General features: G+C 42.2%; 1 protein-coding gene across 1 annotated transcript in view; it reads left to right on the forward strand.

Annotated features, from left to right (window-relative positions):
- The window catches only part of LOC121367402 (histone deacetylase 6-like), a 247,932-nt gene that overhangs the window by 40,102 nt on the left and 186,248 nt on the right, over positions 1-21,582 (forward strand). Inside the window, exons 25-31 of the mRNA XM_041491555.1 lie at positions 2,527-2,631; positions 3,274-3,342; positions 4,020-4,149; positions 12,239-12,310; positions 12,890-12,949; positions 15,187-15,276; positions 18,258-18,361. Of these exons, the coding sequence (XP_041347489.1) occupies positions 2,527-2,631; positions 3,274-3,342; positions 4,020-4,149; positions 12,239-12,310; positions 12,890-12,949; positions 15,187-15,276; positions 18,258-18,361 (630 nt within the window). The remainder of the gene's footprint in view (positions 1-2,526; positions 2,632-3,273; positions 3,343-4,019; positions 4,150-12,238; positions 12,311-12,889; positions 12,950-15,186; positions 15,277-18,257; positions 18,362-21,582) is intronic.

Raw genomic sequence — 21,582 nt, forward strand, 5'->3', positions numbered from 1 at the left:
ATCATCTTTACTTGTGCCCCACCTATTCACTCTGTCCCCTAAATCATTGGTGTACTCTTTTATACTTGAATTTACTTGGAAACAGTTGTTACAGTTCAGTGTAACATGCTGTTCTGCATCTAAATTAGGAAAAATGTTAGAATGTTTCGACCTTTCCACAATGTGATACATATTTTACCACTATCTACAGATGTTGATATGTTTTTTTAATAATATGTATTTTTCTTGAGGGTTTTTGCCTATTGCTTTCCTCTATAATTATTATCATTATCTTATGCAATAGTGGTGGATACAGTTTGAAAACAGATGAACCTGTAATTATTCTTGAAATGCACACAAGAAAGATAAGAGTATATTAGTATCTTATAAGATGTATATTTGTGTAATATGAATGTTTGGCCTATTTCAGTAATGTCAAGTTACGTGTTTCTATCCTGTAACCACTGTTTCTATTGGCTGATTATGATGACCGATTAAAGCAAAGTCATCAACATATACTAGCAGATTATCACTTCCAATTCTTACCTTCACATGATAAAGCTGATATCCTATGTCATTAACTAGTTATTCTCTATATTATATGTATTTATGTAACATATAAAAAGTTTGTTAAAGTAATATTACAGTAATGTTATGTCATGTGTTTATTATATGTATTTATGTAATATATAAACATTTTATTGAAGTAATTTTACAGTAATGTTATGTCATGTGTTTATTATATGTATTTATGTAATATATAAACATTTTGTTGAAGTAATTTTACAGTAATGTTATGTCATGTGTTTATTATATGTATTTATGTAATATACTGAACAAAATAAGAAACTTCCGCTAACTTTGCTTGAACATAACTTGATGAAAACAAACCGGGGGAATAATTGTTATATATGCGTTTAAAGAGTGTTCCATGATGCATCGTTTGGTGCAAAAATCATAGCCATAGGTTAACAGAAACTGGGAGAAATTTTGACCAAGTGTGGTAGGGGTTAAAAACAAAAACACCCACTTAATAACGGGTATGACCACCTCTTGAATTGACCACTGCAGTGCATCGCATGCGCATAGAATTGACTAAAGTGTTGATTTCTGCCTGTGGAATATTGTTCCATTCCTGAATGAGCGCTTGACGAAGTTCGTTGACGTTAGTGGGTGGGTTGGGATGACGCCTCAATCGTCTGTCCAGACTATCCCAGACATGCTCGATGGGGTTGAGATCAGGACTTTTAGCGGGCCATTCATCAATGAAATCAATGTTATTTGTCCTAAGAAAATTTACAGTGTCTCTAGCTGTATGAGAGGTGGCATTATCATGCTGAAAAATCGAGATGTTGTTATGGAACAGAGGAATGATGTGATGAGCGAGAATGTCATCGCGGTAACGTTGAGCATTTAAATTGCCATCAATGACGACTAGTGGTGAACGATAACCATGGGCAATGGCTGCCCAGACCATGACACAACCCCCACCCCCGAAACGATATCATTCAAGAACACAACAGTCAGCATAGCGTTCATTTCTCCTACGGTAGATGCGCACCCTGCCATCACCACGTTGTAAAGAAAATCTGGATTCATCCGAAAAAAGAACGGTATTCCAGAGTCGCCGTATCCAACGAGAGTGTACACGTGCCCAATTAAGAAGATTTAGACGATGACGTTGCGTTAAAACGCATCCGACATAAGGACGTCGTGCATGTAAACTGTTCTCCCGCAGACGATTATGAACAGTTTGCCCACTGATTCGGTTATTATGAAGCCCAGGTGTGTTAGCAGCAGTAGCAGTGGCAGTTTGGAATCGATTGCGCAAATGCGTGTTCATGATATAGCGGTCTTGACCACGCGTTGTAACACGCGGACGTCCATGACGTGGCAAGTCGTTGGTGCTTCCTGTCGTTCGAAATCTTACACGAAGATTTCGTATCGCTTGACTAGAACTCCCAACATGCCTTGCAATGTCTTCTGTCGACATGCCAGCATCAAGCATGCCAATCGCCCGTTCACGTAAATTATTGGGTATTCTTGGCATACTAAAAATGCTACAATGTAAAAAACTTTAATTTTTTTACAAATTTTTAAGCATTTTCATTCACTTGACAACAAAGTCAGTAAGACAAGTAAAACAAATTGACTGAATACTACACGGGATATGTCGAACCATGCATGCACGTACAAATTGAATTTCACGTTGTCGACGATTAACAGTGCAAAAATAATTGATAAAATTCATGAATCCTGATAATACAGCTCAAGGCTAATACTACCTATATAATTTCATTACACAATTAATTCTTTAACACAACAAATACTATATGTACAAATCGGAAGTTTCTTTTTTTGTTCAATATTTATAAACATTTTGTTGAAGTAATTTTACAGTAATGTTATGTCATGTGTTTATTATATGTATTTATGTAATATATTAAAAGTTTGTTGAAGTAATGTTACAGTAATGTTATGTTATGTGTTTATTATATCTATTTATGTAATATATTAAGTTTGTTGAAGTAATATTATTGTTTTCAGGCCGCCAGGTCACCATGCCGAGAGTTCTACAGCCATGGGCTTTTGTTACTTCAATAATATCGCCATTGCGGCTAAATATGCTCAAAATAAGTTTGGTGTGAAACGGTAAATACATGTCCCCTCTGAAATAATCTTATACATTTCTGTAAGGATTGTTTGTTATTTCTTTTATGTTCATCGAGGTATGTGCAAAAAAAACATGTGAATCAGCAAAGCCATTCTCACATAAGTTTGTAGATGATTTTTTTGGTTCATACCCAGATGAACGTAAAATAAATAACAGACAATAGTTAGAATTAGATTTGAATCATACTTGCTAATAATTACACATATTCTAAAACTTCATACTTTATTTTGAATTATTTTGAGTCCATAAACAATAATACTCAATAAGACGACTTGCCCATATAAAATGATGTCATGAGATATGACGTTCCCTGATGCCATGATTTTTATATTAATCCAGAAATGAACAAACCCCCATTGCTATGTCTGGACCAATGGGATTATGTTATGTTGTAATGAATGTAAAGGACATTTAATTATTTAAAAATAAATAATCCATTGTTACTTTTAAAATTAATTAAAGGCTTTACTTAAATATGAAATATTGTTTTTCTAGCATGGACATTAAATTAAACAACACAAATGTAGTTTGAATTAGTTTTATCATTTATCCTCTTACCTTTTTTGTGATTATAATTATGAATAATGTGTCTCAAGAAATATATGTTATACATTTTTCAGGATTTTAATTCTTGACTGGGATGTTCACCATGGTAACGGCACTCAACATCAGTTTTATGATGATGACAGGTAGGACTGCTTAAGGATGTTCAGAGTCCACACTGTATAAACTGATCTGCTGCATCTTGTTTGTATGGTGTTGTCATGGCATTAAAGCTCCAGATGCTGTGGAAACATAAGACTAGACTTTAAATGTTTGATAGTGTTTTCCTTACAAATCTGGCATCAGGTCAAAGATATTATTTAGATTTTTGGAAAAGCGCTTACCTGATGTGTTGTCAGTCTGTGATCAAATTTTTTTCAGTGGACCCAGTGACTGGTATATCAAAGGCAGTGGTATGTGCTATCCTGTCTGTGGGATGGTATATATAAAATATCTTTTGCTGCTAATGGAAAAATATAGTAGGTTTCCTCCCCAAGACTATGTCAGAAGTATCCAATGTTTGACATCCAATAGCCCATGCTGATGATTAATCAGTGTGCTCTAGTGGTGTTGGTAAACAACAAAACTAAACATTTTGCAGTGATTGAGGAGGGTGCAACCCCTACAACTCTCTCTGGATCTGCTACTGCCCACAGCAGACATGTTTAAATCTTAAGTGTATGCAAATATGTCAGTTAGTTTAATACACATGTATGTAATTAGAAATTGTTGTTCCAAGCATTTTTCTCGGATATTAATCCGTGTTAAAGGGTGTTGTGAGATTCTTGTTTTAAGGTAATAATATTCTGTGTTTTGTTTTCAGTGTTTTATTCATATCACTCCACCGTTACGATCATGGCTTCTTCTACCCTAAAGGTGATGATGGTAACTATGACAACGTGGGAAGATTGTCAGGAGAAGGCTTCAACATCAACATTCCATGGAACAAAACAGTATGTTTATTTGTCAGTTCTACACCGATTTAATGAATATTACAAGAAAATTCACAAATAATAAACACCAATGTTCATCCTTCCTCCTTTTCTGCATAAAAGTCAAGCACACATTAAAAGTATAACACTAATAAAAGATAATTTGAAAACGGGGAGGGTGGGCTGAGATCTTGCCTACACGCTTGCCAGCTACACACCGAATAGGCTACGCTCATGGGTGGGAGGCTGCACATGCACAACAGAATTACGCATGTGCAAGTTCTAATTAAATGCAAATATTTCTATAGACATTACCTGTCCTCAAACAAGTGCACCTCCCCCCCACGCAAGTGGTCTGGTCCGAACATCCCAACAGCCAATGGGATGGCCTAAATTCTTCTACTGCATACTGCTCTCTAGTTCCGGTCACATGACTGTAACTTCCTTCTTTTTCTCTTCGCTAAAGGGTCTGGACGTCCTTTTGCTTGGCTCTGTTTGGAGTCAACTTTTATAAGACCTTTGGTTTTGTATTCGTGTTTGGGTGAAATGTTTTTCACCTTCATTTTCGTTAGCTTTCGTATGTTTTTTTCGCGTATTTCGCTTGACTTTCCAAGCGTTTAATTACATGAAATGTTGTTTATATTGCCGGTTGTCATGTCGGACGCCATTTGCAAAATGGCGTCTGTGTTGACTGGCTTTGTATTTGGGTGAAATGTTTTTCACCTTAATTTTCGTTAGCTTTCGTATGTCTTTCGCGTATTTCGCTTGACTTGCCAAGTGTTAATTACATGAAATGTTGTTATATCGCCGGTTGTCGTGTCGGACGCCATTTGCAAAATGGCGTCTTTATTTACCGGCTTTGTATTTGTGTTATGGTTGGTTTTTCTTTCTTTTCACAGATTGAAAAATTACTATTATCATATCTGATAATGTTCAGGTGACTAGTTCGAGCGTGTTACGCTGCAAGAAGTTAGTGCCGGCGGCGACCCACACGACTTATGTCCAGGTTGTCGTGTTCGTGTGGCCTCACTTCTAGATGCGACCTTTGTGCGGGCTTGTCTGATGTCGAGTTCGCGGCTTACCTGAAGGTGGTGTCAGCGAGGACCAAGAAGGTGGAATCTTCGAGGACCAAGAAGGTGGAATCTTTGCCTTCGATTGCTGACTCCGTGGCGGAAGTGTTACGTTCAATTCTACCGACCATGCTGGAAGAATCAATGGCGACCTTACCCAAACCGGCGGGTTCGGGGTCAGGTCCGGTTCCAGTCCCCTCTTCAGGGGGTGCGACTTCTTCAGCTCCACCGATACCTAAGATTTCGGATGACAGGCCTGCGGTCTCTACGCAGCCCTCTAAGAAGCCGGCTCATTCAGATAGACGCTCCACGGATTCCAAGGTTCACCGATCTTCGGCGGGAAAGTCCTCTTCGGCGCATCGGAGCCGGGACCGTAGCCGTTCCACATAACCTGTATGGCCTCCGAGGGCTAGACGGGACCATCCACGGTCCGGTTAACCGGCGGCTTCCATTACGGTACATCGATTGGCCTGTGCTCGAGTTCTACGAGACTTTGGTGATGAAGCGCCTGCGGCATCTGTCATTGAAGAGCCCGACTCTACGGACCATATGACTATGAGGGATTGCTTGGCGGCCGTCTACGACATGTTGCCATCCTTGCCACATCCAACGACGATGTGGTCATCCGTTCCTTGGTATCCACACGGGACCGCCCACTCTCCGGTATCTCCATCGGGCCATGACCAGAGCGACTGGCCTGTTCACGGGTGCTACGTGACTTTCTGATGATGTATCGGTTCTTGCGGTGCTGGAAGATCTGGATGCGGCGGACCACCTGTCACTGAGGGATTGTCTGGCTGTCATATCTGATATGCTACCGCCGCTGGCCCATCCACCTGTTTCAGTCAAGAAGGGTCCGGTTTCGATGATCGCCACGGAGGTTCCACCGGCAGATGTCGCCATTCGATCGTTGGCTGCCACAGGCCCCCGTCGGTTACACGGCTACCAGTAACCGGCCCGTGCGGATCGTTGTTCCAGCAAGCAGACGGAGCCCTGTAACGAACTGGAAGATTGCTGCGTCATCGGCTCACCGTTCGGTACCGTCGTCCCGTGATCGATCGAAGTGGTGCAGCGTCCAGGGTTCCACCGGCTCCTGCCGGTCCGTGTACATCGTACCGTCCACACCAGTCGGCAGCTGATTCGGCGTTCAGGGTTTACACCGGCTCCTGACGGGACCGTCCACGGTCCGTGTTCCGATTGCAGCCAGTACATTGGATCGAAGTGCCTGTGCTAGGTTACTGACTGATTTTCCAGATGATGCGTCGGCACCTTCCGTTATAGAAGATCCGGACGCAGTGACCCACATGGTTGTGACTGATTGTCTCCCGTCTTCAACCTATCCTTCAACGGTGTGGCGCCGGCTTTGGATGACGCTGTTTCCGGCGGGACCAGACGTCTTCCTAGAACTTACAGATTGGCCGGTCCGTGTACATCGTACCGTCCACACCAGTCGGCAGCTGATTCGGCGTTCAGTGTTTGCACCGGCTCCTGACGGGACCGTCCACGGTCCGTGTTCCGATTGCAGCCAGTACATTGGATCGAAGTGCCTGTGCCAGGTTACTGACTGATTTTCCAGATGATGCGTCGGCACCTTCCGTTATAGAAGATCCGGACGCAGTGACCCACATGGCTGTGACTGATTGTCTTCCGTCTTCAACCTATCCTTCAACGGTGTGGCGCCGGCTTTGGATGACGCTGTTTCCGGCGGGACCAGACGTCTTCCTAGAACTTACAGATTGGCACGTCCTGTCGATGGCTTCAGTTCAGCGTACATGTACATGGCGACCATAACTCCTCATGTGCAGGATGCCAGAGGATATGCCTTGTTCTAGCCGTCGACTTTGATGTTGGGTCTACCTTATATCTTCCGTGACGTCGATGTGCACTACGATTGCACACTATCGTCAACCGACTTGCCTGAAGCGATCCATTCTCGACTTTCAGCACAAGCCGGTAATCTTGGCAGACCTGTGGTCTACATACGGCTCTTTGCCGTGAAGGTTCGACATTACAAGCGTTCCGGGTTGGTGACGAAGACAGTCTACGGGTCCGGTCACTTGTGTTGAGATCCCGTGCACCGATGTTCGAGGAAGGTTCAGCGACATTCGGCAGATCGTTCTCTATATCCGGTGGCAATGCAAGACAGTCACTACTTCCGCTGGTTCCGGAAGTTATCCAGTTGCCATCACGTGGTACGGGGATCATTGCGGCTTATCAACTCACTGACGTTCACTGTTGTTACCGCCAGAGTTCGTGACCGATGCTGTCTAGATGGTCTCTGCTGCTGTTTCGCGCCGGATGGTGTGACGACCGTGGATTTTAGCCGGTTGCTGTTTTGCGTTGCTTCACTTCCAGGTATATCGGGCATGTAGCGTAGCGAGTTGCTACGCTGTCTTGGCTCTTGCCTGTATCACGGGGTCGCTGTTTCTGATGTCTTGATTCCTGAATCACTCTATTACTGTTTCATGAAGTATCATTGCAAGAGTAATTTTGACGTCGGCGCAACATTTGACGCTTAGAGGTCGCGGTATCCAGTTTGTTTCTGAATCCATGCATTCAGTACAATAACGCAGATTTGCTGATCCGGTTACCAGTCGCCTTGCAGTCCAGTCCCTGTTGGTGGCTGTGGTTTCCAGATGAAGCCGATCTACACATCAGCCTGTTGGAGATGTTGGCAGTTACGTCATCCTTCATTGGCGAGAGATGCTGTCAGGCGCCTCTCTCATGGTAGCCACAGACAGTACCACCGCAGTGGCTTATATCAACCGTCGGAGCGGAACCCACTCCAGCAGTCTGCTGCAGTTAACTTATCGTCTCTACAAGCTGGTTGACGAGATTCCGTTGCAACTTCGGGCTCGCCATATTCCAGGGGTTTCCAATGTACTAGTCGACACACTGTCTCGGCCGTTGTCTCCACATCCGACGGAATGAATGCTCCATCCCGAAGCGTTTCGATGGGTGTGCGACAGACTTTGCACACCAAACATCGATCTCTTCGCTACACGATTCAACCGTCAGTTGAGGGTTTACGTGTCTCCGGTGCCGGATCCCGAAGCTCTGGATCTCGACGCATTGGCCATCATCTGGGAACAGATGGATGCATATGCTTTTCCTCCACCAATCCTCCTTCCAAGGGTGCTTCAGAGGTTTCAGCTGTACCATTGTCGCCTGTTACTCATTGCTCCGATGTGGTATCCAGATCTAATACGTCTTGCCGATCCACATCCTTTATCGCTGCCAGACTGGGATCATCTGTTGCTGAATCCCACGTCAAGACTATACCATCCACATCCGCAGTTGTTCCAACTGCACGCGTGGACTGTATCTCCAAGAGTTTGAGGAAGAAAGGTTTTTTCTTCAGTCTACGGCGGCCATTTTGAAAGAGCACAGTTTATCTACTACTGCGGCTTACAATGTCAGATGGCTTTGTCTTCACCGATGGTGTGTCCGGCAAAAATTCAACCCTCAGACGATTCAAATACCTCGTCTTGCTGATTTTGTTGCTGTATCTGCGGACCACTTTACGATTGAAGGGGTCTACCATCGCTGGGTATGTTTCGGTCATCGCTACTGTTCGTGATGTCACTACTGGAACGAAGTTATCGGGTATTCCTGAGATCCATAAGATGATCAAAGGGTTTCGCCTTGAAGATCAAGTACACCGGTTTCGGCCACCAAGATGGGACCTGAATCTGATGTTACGAGCGTTATCGACCGCACCTTATGAGCCGATCGAATCCTCTTCCCTGCAAGACTCGACGCGGAAGACGGTGTTTTTACTCGGTTTCGGCACGGCTGCCCGTGTCTCAGAACTCCATGCTCTTGATGTAGACTTGGTACGTTTTCACCGAGATCGGCGTACAGTCAACTTGGGGTTACTCATGAACTTCGTTGCAAAGAATCAGTTACCAGACCAAGCGCCTCGTTCGTATGCTGTGCAGGCCCTCTCCTCTATCGTTGGTCCAGTGGACGTTGAGGACTTGGCGTTGTGCCCTGTCAGAGCCCTGCACCAGTACATCGAGAGGACCAGATCTTTTCGACAACATCGCAAAAGACTTTTCCTCTCCTGTAACCAGAGTCGGTTGAGGGATCTTACCAAGAACACGGTGGCCACCTGGATCCGGTCTTTTATCCTGACCGCCTATCAGAAGGAGGGTTTTCCTGCTCCGTCTGCTTCTAATCCGCATGAACTCCGTGCCTTGGCTGCCACGATGTCCCTGCACTGCAACACACCCATTCAGCACATTATCACTGGTTGGTTCTGGGCTACGGACTCCATCTTCGCCAACTATTATCTGAGGGATGTCTCCACAGAAGACGTTGAGGGGTTCCATCATCTGGGTCCGGTTGTTGCTGCACAGACTCTGTTGAATACAAGCCGTCCTCGTCGCCGTTGATGTCTGTCTGATTCTGGGCTGCATACCGAGATGTCCATCGAATCAACAGATGAGGATTGCTTAGACTTTTGTTCTTTTGCACAGTTCACGTACTGGTGCCGGAACTTTTGTCTCGATAACCTTTACCCTGCACTGCATGTGGTTATTGGTTGTCGTTATTGAACTAACAGATCTTTGGTGTACTAGACAGAAAACACTCGGGGGTCTTGTTTTGTTCAATGTTCTGACGGATGCACCTCATTAGGTTGTCGCTTGTTATTGAAAAACTATAACACTTCAATACGTGAGGGTTACCTAACACCTGCATCCCTGGTGGCTACGTCTTCCCACCCTGTCAGAACCAGCATGAGATGTGGCTTCCGCCTCCTGGTCCATGTGTTCTAGGAGCCGTACCTGCCACTGCTGATGGATGCCACCATTCTGGTTGTTGTTACTAACATCACCTGCATTGGTCTGTGACGGGCATCCCTAGGAGGAGGGTTTACCAAGGTTGGCCTTATTCTTCCACTAGTCAGCCTCTTTCCGGTTGGGGAGTTATCACAAGCATCTACGGATCTCGGCACCCACCACCATCTGTTGAATGCTGCACTTGTTTGAGGACAGGTAATGTCTATAGAAATGGAGAAAACTTGAGTGTTTTCTCTTTTATAGATACATTACCTGTCCTCAAGATTCATCCCGCCCGGGCCTCCCCGCTTCCTGTTCTCCGTGCGATGCGCTCAGGGAAAAAGAAGGAAGTTACAGTCATGTGACCGGAACTAGAGAGCAGTATGCAGTAGAAGAATTTAGGCCATCCCATTGGCTGTTGGGATGTTCGGACCAGACCACTTGCGTGGGGGGGAGGTGCACTTGTTTGAGGACAGGTAATGTATCTATAAAAGAGAAAACACTCAAGTTTTCTCCAATCGTTTCATTGTTATTTTGTTAATGAATGTTTTTAAAGTTTAATTATTATTTATTTTTATATACTAGCGGAAAAAAGTAACTGTGTATGGTTATCATGTTGATAAAAACATAATTTCAAGACATAAAACGATGAAACGATCAGATAGCATGGTTAATAGGCAAATCTGCAAAACTTCAATTCATTTAAAATGTCACAGCATCCGTCATTTCATTGGTATTGGGGATGAAAGACACGGGGGTAAAAAACCAGTTCACAAAGTTAATAGCGCGTATGGCCACGGTTTGCGTCGATGCAGGCCTGGTACCGTCGCCTCATAGAGCCTACCAAATTGTTGAAGAATGCCTGGGGAATGCCGTTCCAGATCTGGACTAACGTCTGACCCAGCGCTGCCAACGTCACCGGCTGGTTAGGCAGCGCACGTACACGACGTTGCATCTCATCCCAGACGTGCTCGATTGGTGCAAGATCGGGTGAGACTGCAGGCCACTGCAACACATCGGTATTCTGCTGAGCTAGAAATCCCTTACCACCCGGGCGACGTGAGGTCTAGCGTTGTCTTGCTGAAGCGTGATGTGGCGTTGCTGTCCTTGCACAAATGGGATGACGTGAGCCTGGATAATGTCGTCACGGTAGCCTACGGCGTTCAAATTGCCATCGGTGACCACAATAGGTGTTCGTCCAGTTGACGTGATACCACCCCAAACCATGACACTGCCTCCGCCAAAAGCATGTCGCTCCACAATACAGGCGTCACTAAAACGTTCTCCAACACGACGATAGACTCTTTGAAAGGCCGTCGCTGCCGTCTAAGTGAAACCTGGACTCGTCCGTAAACAGAATACCCGCCCAGTCTCGGTGATTAAAGCGCAAGTGTCTTCTACACCAAGCCAGACGCGCTACACGATGGCGTCTTAGCAAAACTGAACGGACAGCCGGACGTCGCGGACAAATACGCCGTTCACGTAATCGATTCCGTACAGTTCTGGGGCTGATGGCACGCAATCCAGGAATGGTCCGCGCTGTCAGACTTTCCGTTTGGAAGTGATTCCTGAGGTGCACGAGTCGGATATGATTGTCCTGCTGTCGTGACGTCACGCGTGGACGACCTGCACGTGGTCGGTCTCTGACATTACCAAATTGTTGAAAACGTCTCGACAAAGCCTGAATAGTGTTTATGTTGACACCAAATTGCGTAGCAACAGCGCAATGGAGATTTCAGCCTGGATCATACCAATTGCGCGAAGGCGGTCATTTACATTTAGCTTGGGCATTGCTCTACGACCACTTTCAACCGAAAAAACCTGCTTTTCTGTTCCACCGTTTGCCAAACAATGACCCGACAGTAGCAAAGTCGACAAAAGCTGGAGCAGTAAAATGTTGGGCGGAAAAAGCTTGAAAAACAGACCCATGTCCAAGAAGCGAAACGGCACGTGCCAATACGGAATTGACCCCGCGATTGTGTGGCGGTGCGTTCACTGGTCAACTGTGCAAAACATCAGGCTAAAATATTGAGCCGTGTTAATTTTATATGATGTTTCAAGTTACACTGTTACTTTTTTCCGCTAGTATATATATATATATATATACACACACACACACACACACACACACACACACATGCATTTGGATGCAGCTGTCGGTGACATCAAATAAAGGTGATGGTAGATGAGACATTTAATTTGGTAGAATTGTTGTGAAGTTAAATGACTTAACTGATATTTTGTTGTTTGATGTAGGACCGTGAGCAGCCAGGCACCTCTGAGTACATCGCAGCTTTCCATCAGATTGTCATGCCCGTAGCCTACGAGGTGAGATTAGTTCTTTTGACATGGTCAAGTTTACATTTGTTGTTAAAAAAGCTAAATAATGTTTATATTTTTGGTTTATATTTTATATTGTTATTAATTTAATGGAAGCCAACATTATTTATATGGCTTAAATATTTTAATTTTTTTGTATTATTATTATTATTTATCCCATTGTTCTTTTCTCTCCTTTTAAATTCCATCTTATTTCTTCCCTATTTGGCATCTCCTCCTATCTTTCAACTTCTTTCATTGCCCACCTCCACATCCCAGTCCTTGTCTCTATAACTGCAGCAGGTGCTTGTCTCTTGTGGCTAAACATTCCATACACCTGCCAGTTCCCATCAGCTTTAGCTGTGGGTTTAGTCTGACCATCAATGTGCTCTAGTGGCGTCGTTAAATAAAACAAACTTTACTTTAGTCTGACCACGTGTTCAGTAGCTACTTCTGGCATTATTAAGAGGCACTTGTAATGACTTAAATATTAATACTGGTTGATAATTTAGTTTTTTTTGTGCATTAAGGCCAAAGTAGTCAAAAAACATTCCCAGTTTTAATTTTGTTTATCTTGATTTCTTTCAGTTTGCCCCAGAGCTGGTTTTGGTGTCTGCAGGCTTTGACGCTGCCAGAGGGGATCCCCTGGTGAGGTTTATCGTTTTAAAATGTAAACCTAGAAGTTAAACACAACATATGAAATAAAATAATTATTTTAAATATCAGTTATGGCATAAATATCTTCAGACCAGATACAAAAGCAACAAGGTGGGTTTTTCTGGTGTGTCTAAACAAAGCCATATTTAACATCCAATTTGATTTTTGGCTAACTGTGACATTGGTTTTAACAAAAAAATAATACAGATAAAAGAAAAGTTACAGTTCAACAACAAATTTAATGGAAAAAGGTTTGTGTAGCAAAGACTTTATTTTGTGATCCATACTCAAATAAAATAAAAATGACACAAAGAAGACTAGGGCGGTTTAAATGTGATACTCCCCCAGTATCTTTTAATTAGTATTTTGTGGCTCGTCTTCCAGGGTGGTTTGAATGTGAGCCCCTCCCCCCAGTATCTCTTAATTAGTATTTTGTGGCTCGTCTGCCAGGGTGGTTTGAATGTGAGCCCCCTCCCCAAGAATCTCCTAGTCTTGTTTTGTGGCGGGTTGGGTGTGACTCCCTCCCTCCAAATATCACCAAATTATTGTTTTTCATGGCAGTTTGGATGTGAGACCCCACTCACCCTCACCCCCAAGTATCTCCTAATTATTGTTTTGTGGATTATGTTACAGGGTGGTCTGGATGTGAGACCCACCCCCACCCCCCACCCCCAGTATTACCTGTTTATTGTTGTGTTAATTATGTTACAGGGTGGTGTGGATGTGAGACCCCCCCCCCCCCCCCAGTATTACCTGTTTATTGTTGTGTTAATTATGTTACAGGGTGGTCTGGAAGTGAGACCCCACCACCCCACCCCCAGTATTACCTGTTTATTGTTGTGTTAATTATGTTACAGGGTGGTCTGGATGTGAAACCCCACCCCCAGTATTACATGTTTATTGTTGTGTTAATTATGTTACAGGGTGGTCTGGATGTGAGACCCCCCACCCCCCACCCCCAGTATTACCTGTTTATTGTTGTGTTAATTATGTTACAGGGTGGTCTGGATGTGAGACCCCCCCACCCCCCACCCCCAGTATTACCTGTTTCTTGTGTTAATTATGTTACAGGGTGGTCTGGATGTGAGACCCCCCCCACCCCCCACCCCCAGTATTACCTGTTTCTTGTTGTGTTAATTATGTTACAGGGTAGTCTGGATGTGAAACCCCACCCCCAGTATTGCTTGTTTATTGTTGTGTTAATTATGTTACAGGGTGGTCTGGATGTGAGACCCCACCACCCCCCACCCCCCCACCCCCAGTATTACCTGTTTATTGTTGTGTTAATTATGTTACAGGGTGGTCTGGATGTGAGACCCTCCCCACCCCCAGTATTACCTGTTTCTTGTTGTGTTAATTATGTTACAGGGTGGTCTGGATGTGAGACCCCCCCACCCCCCACCCCCAGTATTACCTGTTTATTGTTGTGTTAATTATGTTACAGGGTGGTCTGGATGTGAGACCCCCCCCCACCCCCCACCCCCAGTATTACCTGTTTATTGTTGTGTTAATTATGTTACAGGGTGGTCTGGATGTGAGACCCCCCCGCACCCCCCACCCCCAGTATTACCTGTTTATTGTTGTGTTAATTATGTTACAGGGTGGTCTGGATGTGAGACCCCCCCACCCCCCACCCCCAGTATTACCTGTTTATTGTTGTGTTAATTATGTTACAGGGTGGTCTGGATGTGAGACCCCCCCCCCCCCCCCCCCACCCCCAGTATTACCTGTTTATTGTTGTGTTAATTATGTTACAGGGTGGTCTGGATGTGAGACCCCCCCACCCCCCCACCCCCAGTATTACCTGTTTCTTGTTGTGTTAATTATGTTACAGGGTGGTCTGGATGTGAGACCCCCCCCACCCCCCACCCCCAGTATTACCTGTTTATTGTTGTGTTAATTATGTTACAGGGTGGTCTGGATGTGAGACCCCCCCCACCCCCCACCCCCAGTATTACCTGTTTATTGTTGTGTTAATTATGTGACAGGGTAGTCTGGATGTGAGACCCCCCCCCCCCCCCCCCCCCCCCACCCCCAGTATTACCTGTTTATTGTTGTGTTAATTATGTGACAGGGTGATCTGGATGTGAGACCCCACCCCCCCCCACCCCAGTATTACCTGTTTATTGTTGTGTTAATTATGTGACAGGGTAGTCTGGATGTGAGACCCCACCCCCACCCCCCACCCCCAGTATTACCTGTTTATTGTTGTGTTAATTATGTTACAGGGTGGTCTGGATGTGACTCCGGAGTGCTATGGTCAGATGACACACATGCTGAGTGGTCTGGCCAATGGTAAAGTCGTGTTGATTCTTGAGGTAAAACTCTTATACTTACGTATACTAAAAGGCAAAAGTTATTGTGACACACAAACGAGAAAGATAATTGATGATAAGTTTTTACTGTTGTGTATGAAATGTTATAACATGGAAAGAGAAATGTCTGAAGGTATGGAAATGAGCAATAGTCCATGAAAAGGGCACACCTGCCAGATGCAAATGAGCCACATCACTAGAGGGGGTCCAGACCGAAGTTCATACAGTCAGTTGCTAGTATGTCCACCTTGAGCATTGATACAGTCCTGGCACTGTCGTCTCATTGAGGCCACTAAACGCTGGAGAAAGGGATGGTATGGGCTGTGAAGGTTGCTGGCTGGAACCTGTTTCGCAGATGCGTGGTTCAGATCAATGTGTCTTGGGTAGGGGTTGTCATGGGTGATTGGCCGCTATGGGGACGGTCCCTGACCTGGGTTTTTTTTTTATATTGTTGCCATAAGTGCCATATGGTGTTTCTGTGGACATTGAATTGACGTTTGACGTCACACTGTGAGGTCCCAGATTCAAGCATCCCTATGACTCGCCATCTGTCATTTTAACTGAGGCGTGGCATGATGAAATTGCATCAAACAGTTCACTAATGGTGTTTTTCTGACTTCTGGACTTATGAAGGCTGCATAGAGTGGCAATGATTTGCGACTGAATGTCTGGCCTTTTATGGTGAACACTGGACAGCATTTCTCCTGAATATTCCATGTTTCTTGCATAAAGCATGCAATCGCTGCAACAACTTGCTGGTTGCACTTCTTTGAGCTGTTTCATGCACACTTGCTCTGGGTTACATCTATAAATCCATTCACAAATTTATTACTCCAAACAATCCATGTCACAATAACTTTTGCCTTTGAGTATATTTTCCAGTGATACTGTCCACTTATTCAAGGAATGGAAGGTGTATATCACTGTATAAACTGAAATATTGTTAATTAGCTCTGCAAAATATGTAATTGTTATTTAGGTGTGGATTTTTTTAATCAGACAGTCCATATTAAATAACTACAGTAACTTTATTACAATAATCCTGTATTTGTAACAGTGTAATCTTCATTTACATCTTATACTTTTTAAATTTATATTTTTATTACATGCTTTAAGATAATTAAAATGTCTAATTATGTATTTTTTATTGTAAAAAAGAAGTTTTTATCAGAAAGTTTGTAAACCTTGTAAGGACCATAATGATTGTTTCAGGGATGTGTCAAATATTGTTTTATCTAGAATTAACTAAAACTTGTTAAAAATGGAACTCACAAAAGTTTGTTTTATTAATAGAGCTGGGCGGTATTGAAATTTGAGATTTGGTATCGATATCAGTATTTTTTGGATCATTTACCTCGATATCGGTACGGTATTAGGTATTGACACAATACCATTACTGATACTGATATCAAGCGGTATTTTCTACTAGGGATGGGACAATTATTCGATGTTATGGCCCACAGTCGGTGCACCATTTTTCAATTTGCAAACTGCTGTTCATTTCTATTTTCTTTTTTTAAATCGTACCTGTATAAATGTTTCCACACCTTGCTGGTAATCCCAATGACCCATAAAATATTTCAGCCAATCACAGCATTCAGTTCCCTTAAACCGGACGTATTTGTATGGGCGATAGATACCATTTGGATCCTGTACCCACAAATTTCTTGCCGGAACCATAAAAATTGTAACATCCCAAAATATGAACTGACCTCAGTGATTAATCCATCGAGATCGAGAGAATAAACATTTTAAGTAAGTTTCTTCCCAATCATCAAAATTGAAAAAAGTAAACACGTGTTAACTTCAAGAATTATAATATTATGCCCAATTTCCGTCATATTAAAATGATTCAGCATCACTAATTTCTGTAAGTTTTTATCGGGATGAAATCATCCGCAGTTCCAGGACTATAATGTATGAAAACTACTTTGCACTTTTTTTCTTCTTCTTTTTTCACTTTCAGTACGAGGAAAAAAAATAAAAATAATAATAACTAGTTTAATAATTCACTATTATATATTATGTGCATGTACTTGCTTATGTTTTTTTTAAATCAGTGATAGCTTTCTATGTAACTTGTGTTGAGTTAAATAATCAACAGTAGGCCTATATATTATGTATTTGTGCTTATATCAAGTAATCCATTCTTCTCATTAAAGATTTGACATTATCAAAATAATAATAAACATTACAGAAATGTCTTGACAAATATCTTTCTTTTAGACTTCTATAATGTGTACATGACACCCATATATTATGTACTCCAGAAGGCAACTAACTACAACTGAATTAAATAAATAAATGCGGGAGAGACTATCCCCGGAACCCCTAGCATTCTTGACACCAAATTATTTTGCCAACCCTCTGAACTCAAATCCTGGGGAACACATTGCCCAAGTATCCCAGACCCAACACGCTAACATGGCATGACAAAAATGCTATTTTTGTTTTCTAGTCAAGATTTAATTTTATATTTACAATTATTTTACAAATGACCGTAAAAAATAAAATGTCTTGTTCTTAAAATAGTTTGTAAAAATGTATGTATGATAATTGGCGTACTTGTACTACTTGTGAAAAGTATTGTGAATTAATCGAACTGTGGACCAAATACTGAAAATCAAAGTGAAAATAAAAAACCCGAACCATCCCATCCCTATTTTTGTCTACAGTATATTCTGCTTTAAATGCATGCCTGAGTTAAGGTTCACCCGCTAATTTTATCTAAATAAAATTAAATTTTATACACAAAGCTCTCATCTGATTTACACCCAACCCATTTTGCGTTCATCAGATATATTGTTAGTGTTTTACTAAATGGCATGAAAAAAATTTCAGTACCAAAATTTCTGTATTTTGAAATTTGCTTTGTACAGTAAATTGGTATTGACATGATACCGATACCAAAAGGTATATACGGTATACCGCCCAGCTCTGTTTATTACCTACACCACTGATAGATTATATTTACTCCTGTTTAGGGTGGCTACAACCTGAATTCCATATCGGCCTCAATGGCAATGTGCACATCAGTGTTGCTAGGCAACCAATGTCCGTTAGTGCCACCACCGACAGTTTGCTCACGGTCAGTTTCAGATTTTCGTACTTTTTTGTAGTTGAAAAATATTATGTACTAAGTACTTTGTTTTTATCATCACCTTTTTGGTGTGAAACATGATAAATGTGGCACATAATTTAACTTGTAATGAGATGTGATATCCAGTCCCACCATACACACTCCTTTTATGTAGCAATAGGAGGTTCATCATATTCCATGATCAATACTCACCATGTAGCATTGATTGGTATGAAAAAAAAACCCTAGCAGGTCTTCCACGGGGCTGGATCCCACAACCTGCAGTGTCTCAGAAGGAATCTACATTTCAAACTGTGCAGTGGCGGGTTGATAATACACAGTTAATACACAATATTTTTAAAACTGATCTCTCGGTGTGTTAAAATTTAAATACCTGCTGGGCCCGAGCTCATAAACCTTTGGTCTCAAATCTTGCAGTTTGTATGGCGTTGTCATGACAAAGTCTCAAACTCTGTTAGAGTCTTCAGTCTACACTCAAAATGTTTTACAAGCACAAGGCCTGGTTTTCAAATATAGACTTATGTTTTCATATTTCTCTTTAATATTTTACTTGCAGAAGGGTTTTTGGCACAAGAAAATAAAACAGTTGCTTTTTAGATGAAACTTCCAATATTTTGTTGTATGCTATAGTCTAAAGTGAAAACCTTGTGACTTGTATTCTCTGAATAGCCCTGTGTGTTCCTGTACATTGCATAGTGTACTTCTTCATGTATTTTACATATTACCCTAGTTCTAATACCGTTAACAAATGCCAAGAAATCCTGGCACAGATATTAAACCTAAGTACTGAAGACACTCCAGACTTTACGATGTGGACCGATTCGACCTGCTAATAGAAAATCATCTCGTATGAAGTGCTGTTCCTTTGTTCCAAGTGGTGATCAGTCCATCTACAATGTTCAAGTGCGTTGCCATTTGATTTTCAGATGGTTAATTGGTCCTGTTTTTATTCGTTGCTGCTTTCTGTTTTTTTCTCACACAAAGTTACTGATTGGTTCTATTTATTTTGTTTTCTTTTATCGAAGTATGTATTGATTTTCACATGGTATGTAATGAGCAGCAATTATATCGTGGTTTGACTGTCAAGTGTAGTGAATTTACCAATATTATGTGTAGTTTATTTCATCTTGCACTTGAATGATTTACACACCAATTTGCAGGTAGTCGGTCTGTTTGACAGATGGTTATGTCTAGTTTTGCTTTATATCTCAACAGTATTCCATGATTATGTGATGATTACTTTAATTACATCAGACTGAGGCATGTATTGTGTGCCCTGTTGTCGTGAATATACATACAAATACAGATGCATTCAGGGGTTTTGAATGGAATGTTTGTACAATGACACCTTAGAACATTTTAAATTGTCTAATAATAACATGTGGTTATTCAACACTTGGGGGAGAGAGACAGAGAGGTAGAGAGAGAGAGAGAGGTAGATAGAGAGAAGAGAGAGACAGAGGTAGAGAGAGAGAGAAGTAAAGAGACAGGTAGAGAGAGAGGCAAACAGAGAAAGAAACACAGAGGTAGAGAGGAGAGAGAGGTAGAGAGACAGAAAGGTAGAGATAGACAGAGGTAGAAAGAGAGAGAGAGAGAAGTAAAGAGACAGAGAGGTAGAGAGAGAAGAGAGACAGACAGAGAGAAGTAGAGAGGTAGAGAGAGAGACAGATGTAGAAAGAGACAGAGACACACACAGAGAGAGAGGTAGAGAGAGAGACAGACGTAGAAAGAGAGACAAGTAAAGAGACAGAGAGATAGAGAGAGAAGAGAGGCAGACAGAGAGGTAGAGAGAGACAGAGACAGAGATGTAGAGAGAGACAGAGATGTAGAGAGGCAGACAGAGAGAGACAGAGAGAGAGAGACAGACAGACAGAGACCGAGACTGCTGCTACCACATAGGCTACCTAAAAAGCAGCGAGATCATTTATGTGCACATTCCCATGGGCAAGATATTACATACCACAGCCTTTGATGTACCAATCATAAGGCATTGGTTGGGAAGTAAAAAAACCTGAGTCCACTGAGGGTAATTGATCCTGTGACCTATCACACCTCATGCAAGCACTTTACTACTGAGCTACATTCACACCTATTGGTTGAGTATGAAGTCATCAGGTGATTATTGCACACCTTTTGGTTGAGTATGAAGTCATCAAGTGATTATTACACACCTGTTGGTTGAGTATGAAGTCATCCAGTGATTATTGCACACCTTTTGGTTGAGTATGAAGTCATCAAGTGATTATTGCACACCTTTTGGTTGAGTATGAAGTCATCAGGTGATTATTGCATATCTGGTGGTTGAGTATGAAGTCATCCAGTGATTATTGCACACCTTTTGGTTGAGTATGAAGTCATCAGGTGATTATTGCACACCTATTGGTTGAGTATGAAGTCATCAGTTAATTATTGCATATCTGGTGGTTGAGTATGAAGTCATCCAGTGATTATTACACACCTGTTGGTTGAATACGAAGTCATCAGGTGATTATTGCACACCTATTGGTTGAGTATGAAGTCATCAGTTAATTATTGCATATCTGGTGGTTGAGTATGAAGTCATCGGTTAATTATTACACACCTTGGTTGAGTATGAAGTCATCAGGTAATTATTACAAACCTGTTGGCTGACTATGAAGTCATCCAGTGATTATTACACACCTGTTGGCTGACTATGAAGTCATCAAGTGATTATTACACACCTGTTGGTTGTGTATGAAGTCATCAGTTAATTATTACACACCTGTTGGCTGCCTATGAAGTCATCAAGTGATTATTACACACCTGTTAGTTGAGCATGAAGTCATCAGTTAATTATTACACACCTTGGTTGAGTATGAAGTCATCAGGTAATTATTACAAACCTGTTGGCTGACTATGAAGTCATCCAGTGATTATTACACACCTGTTGGCTGACTATGAAGTCATCAAGTGATTATTACACACCTGTTGGTTGAGTATGAAGTCATCAGTTAATTATTACACACCTGTTGGCTGCCTATGAAGTCATCAAGTGATTATTACACACCTGTTAGTTGAGTATGAAGTCAGGAAGTGATTATTACACATCTGTTGGTTGAGTATGAAGTCAGGAAATGATTATTGCACATATGGTAGTTGAGTATTAAGTCAGGAAGTGATTAGTGCACACCTGTTGGTTGAGTATGAAGTCATCAAGTGATTATTACACACCTGTTAGTTGAGTAGGA

The sequence above is a fragment of the Gigantopelta aegis genome, chromosome 3 (assembly GCF_016097555.1).
Source record: "Gigantopelta aegis isolate Gae_Host chromosome 3, Gae_host_genome, whole genome shotgun sequence".
In the NCBI taxonomy this organism is placed as follows: Eukaryota; Metazoa; Mollusca; class Gastropoda; order Neomphalida; family Peltospiridae; genus Gigantopelta; species Gigantopelta aegis.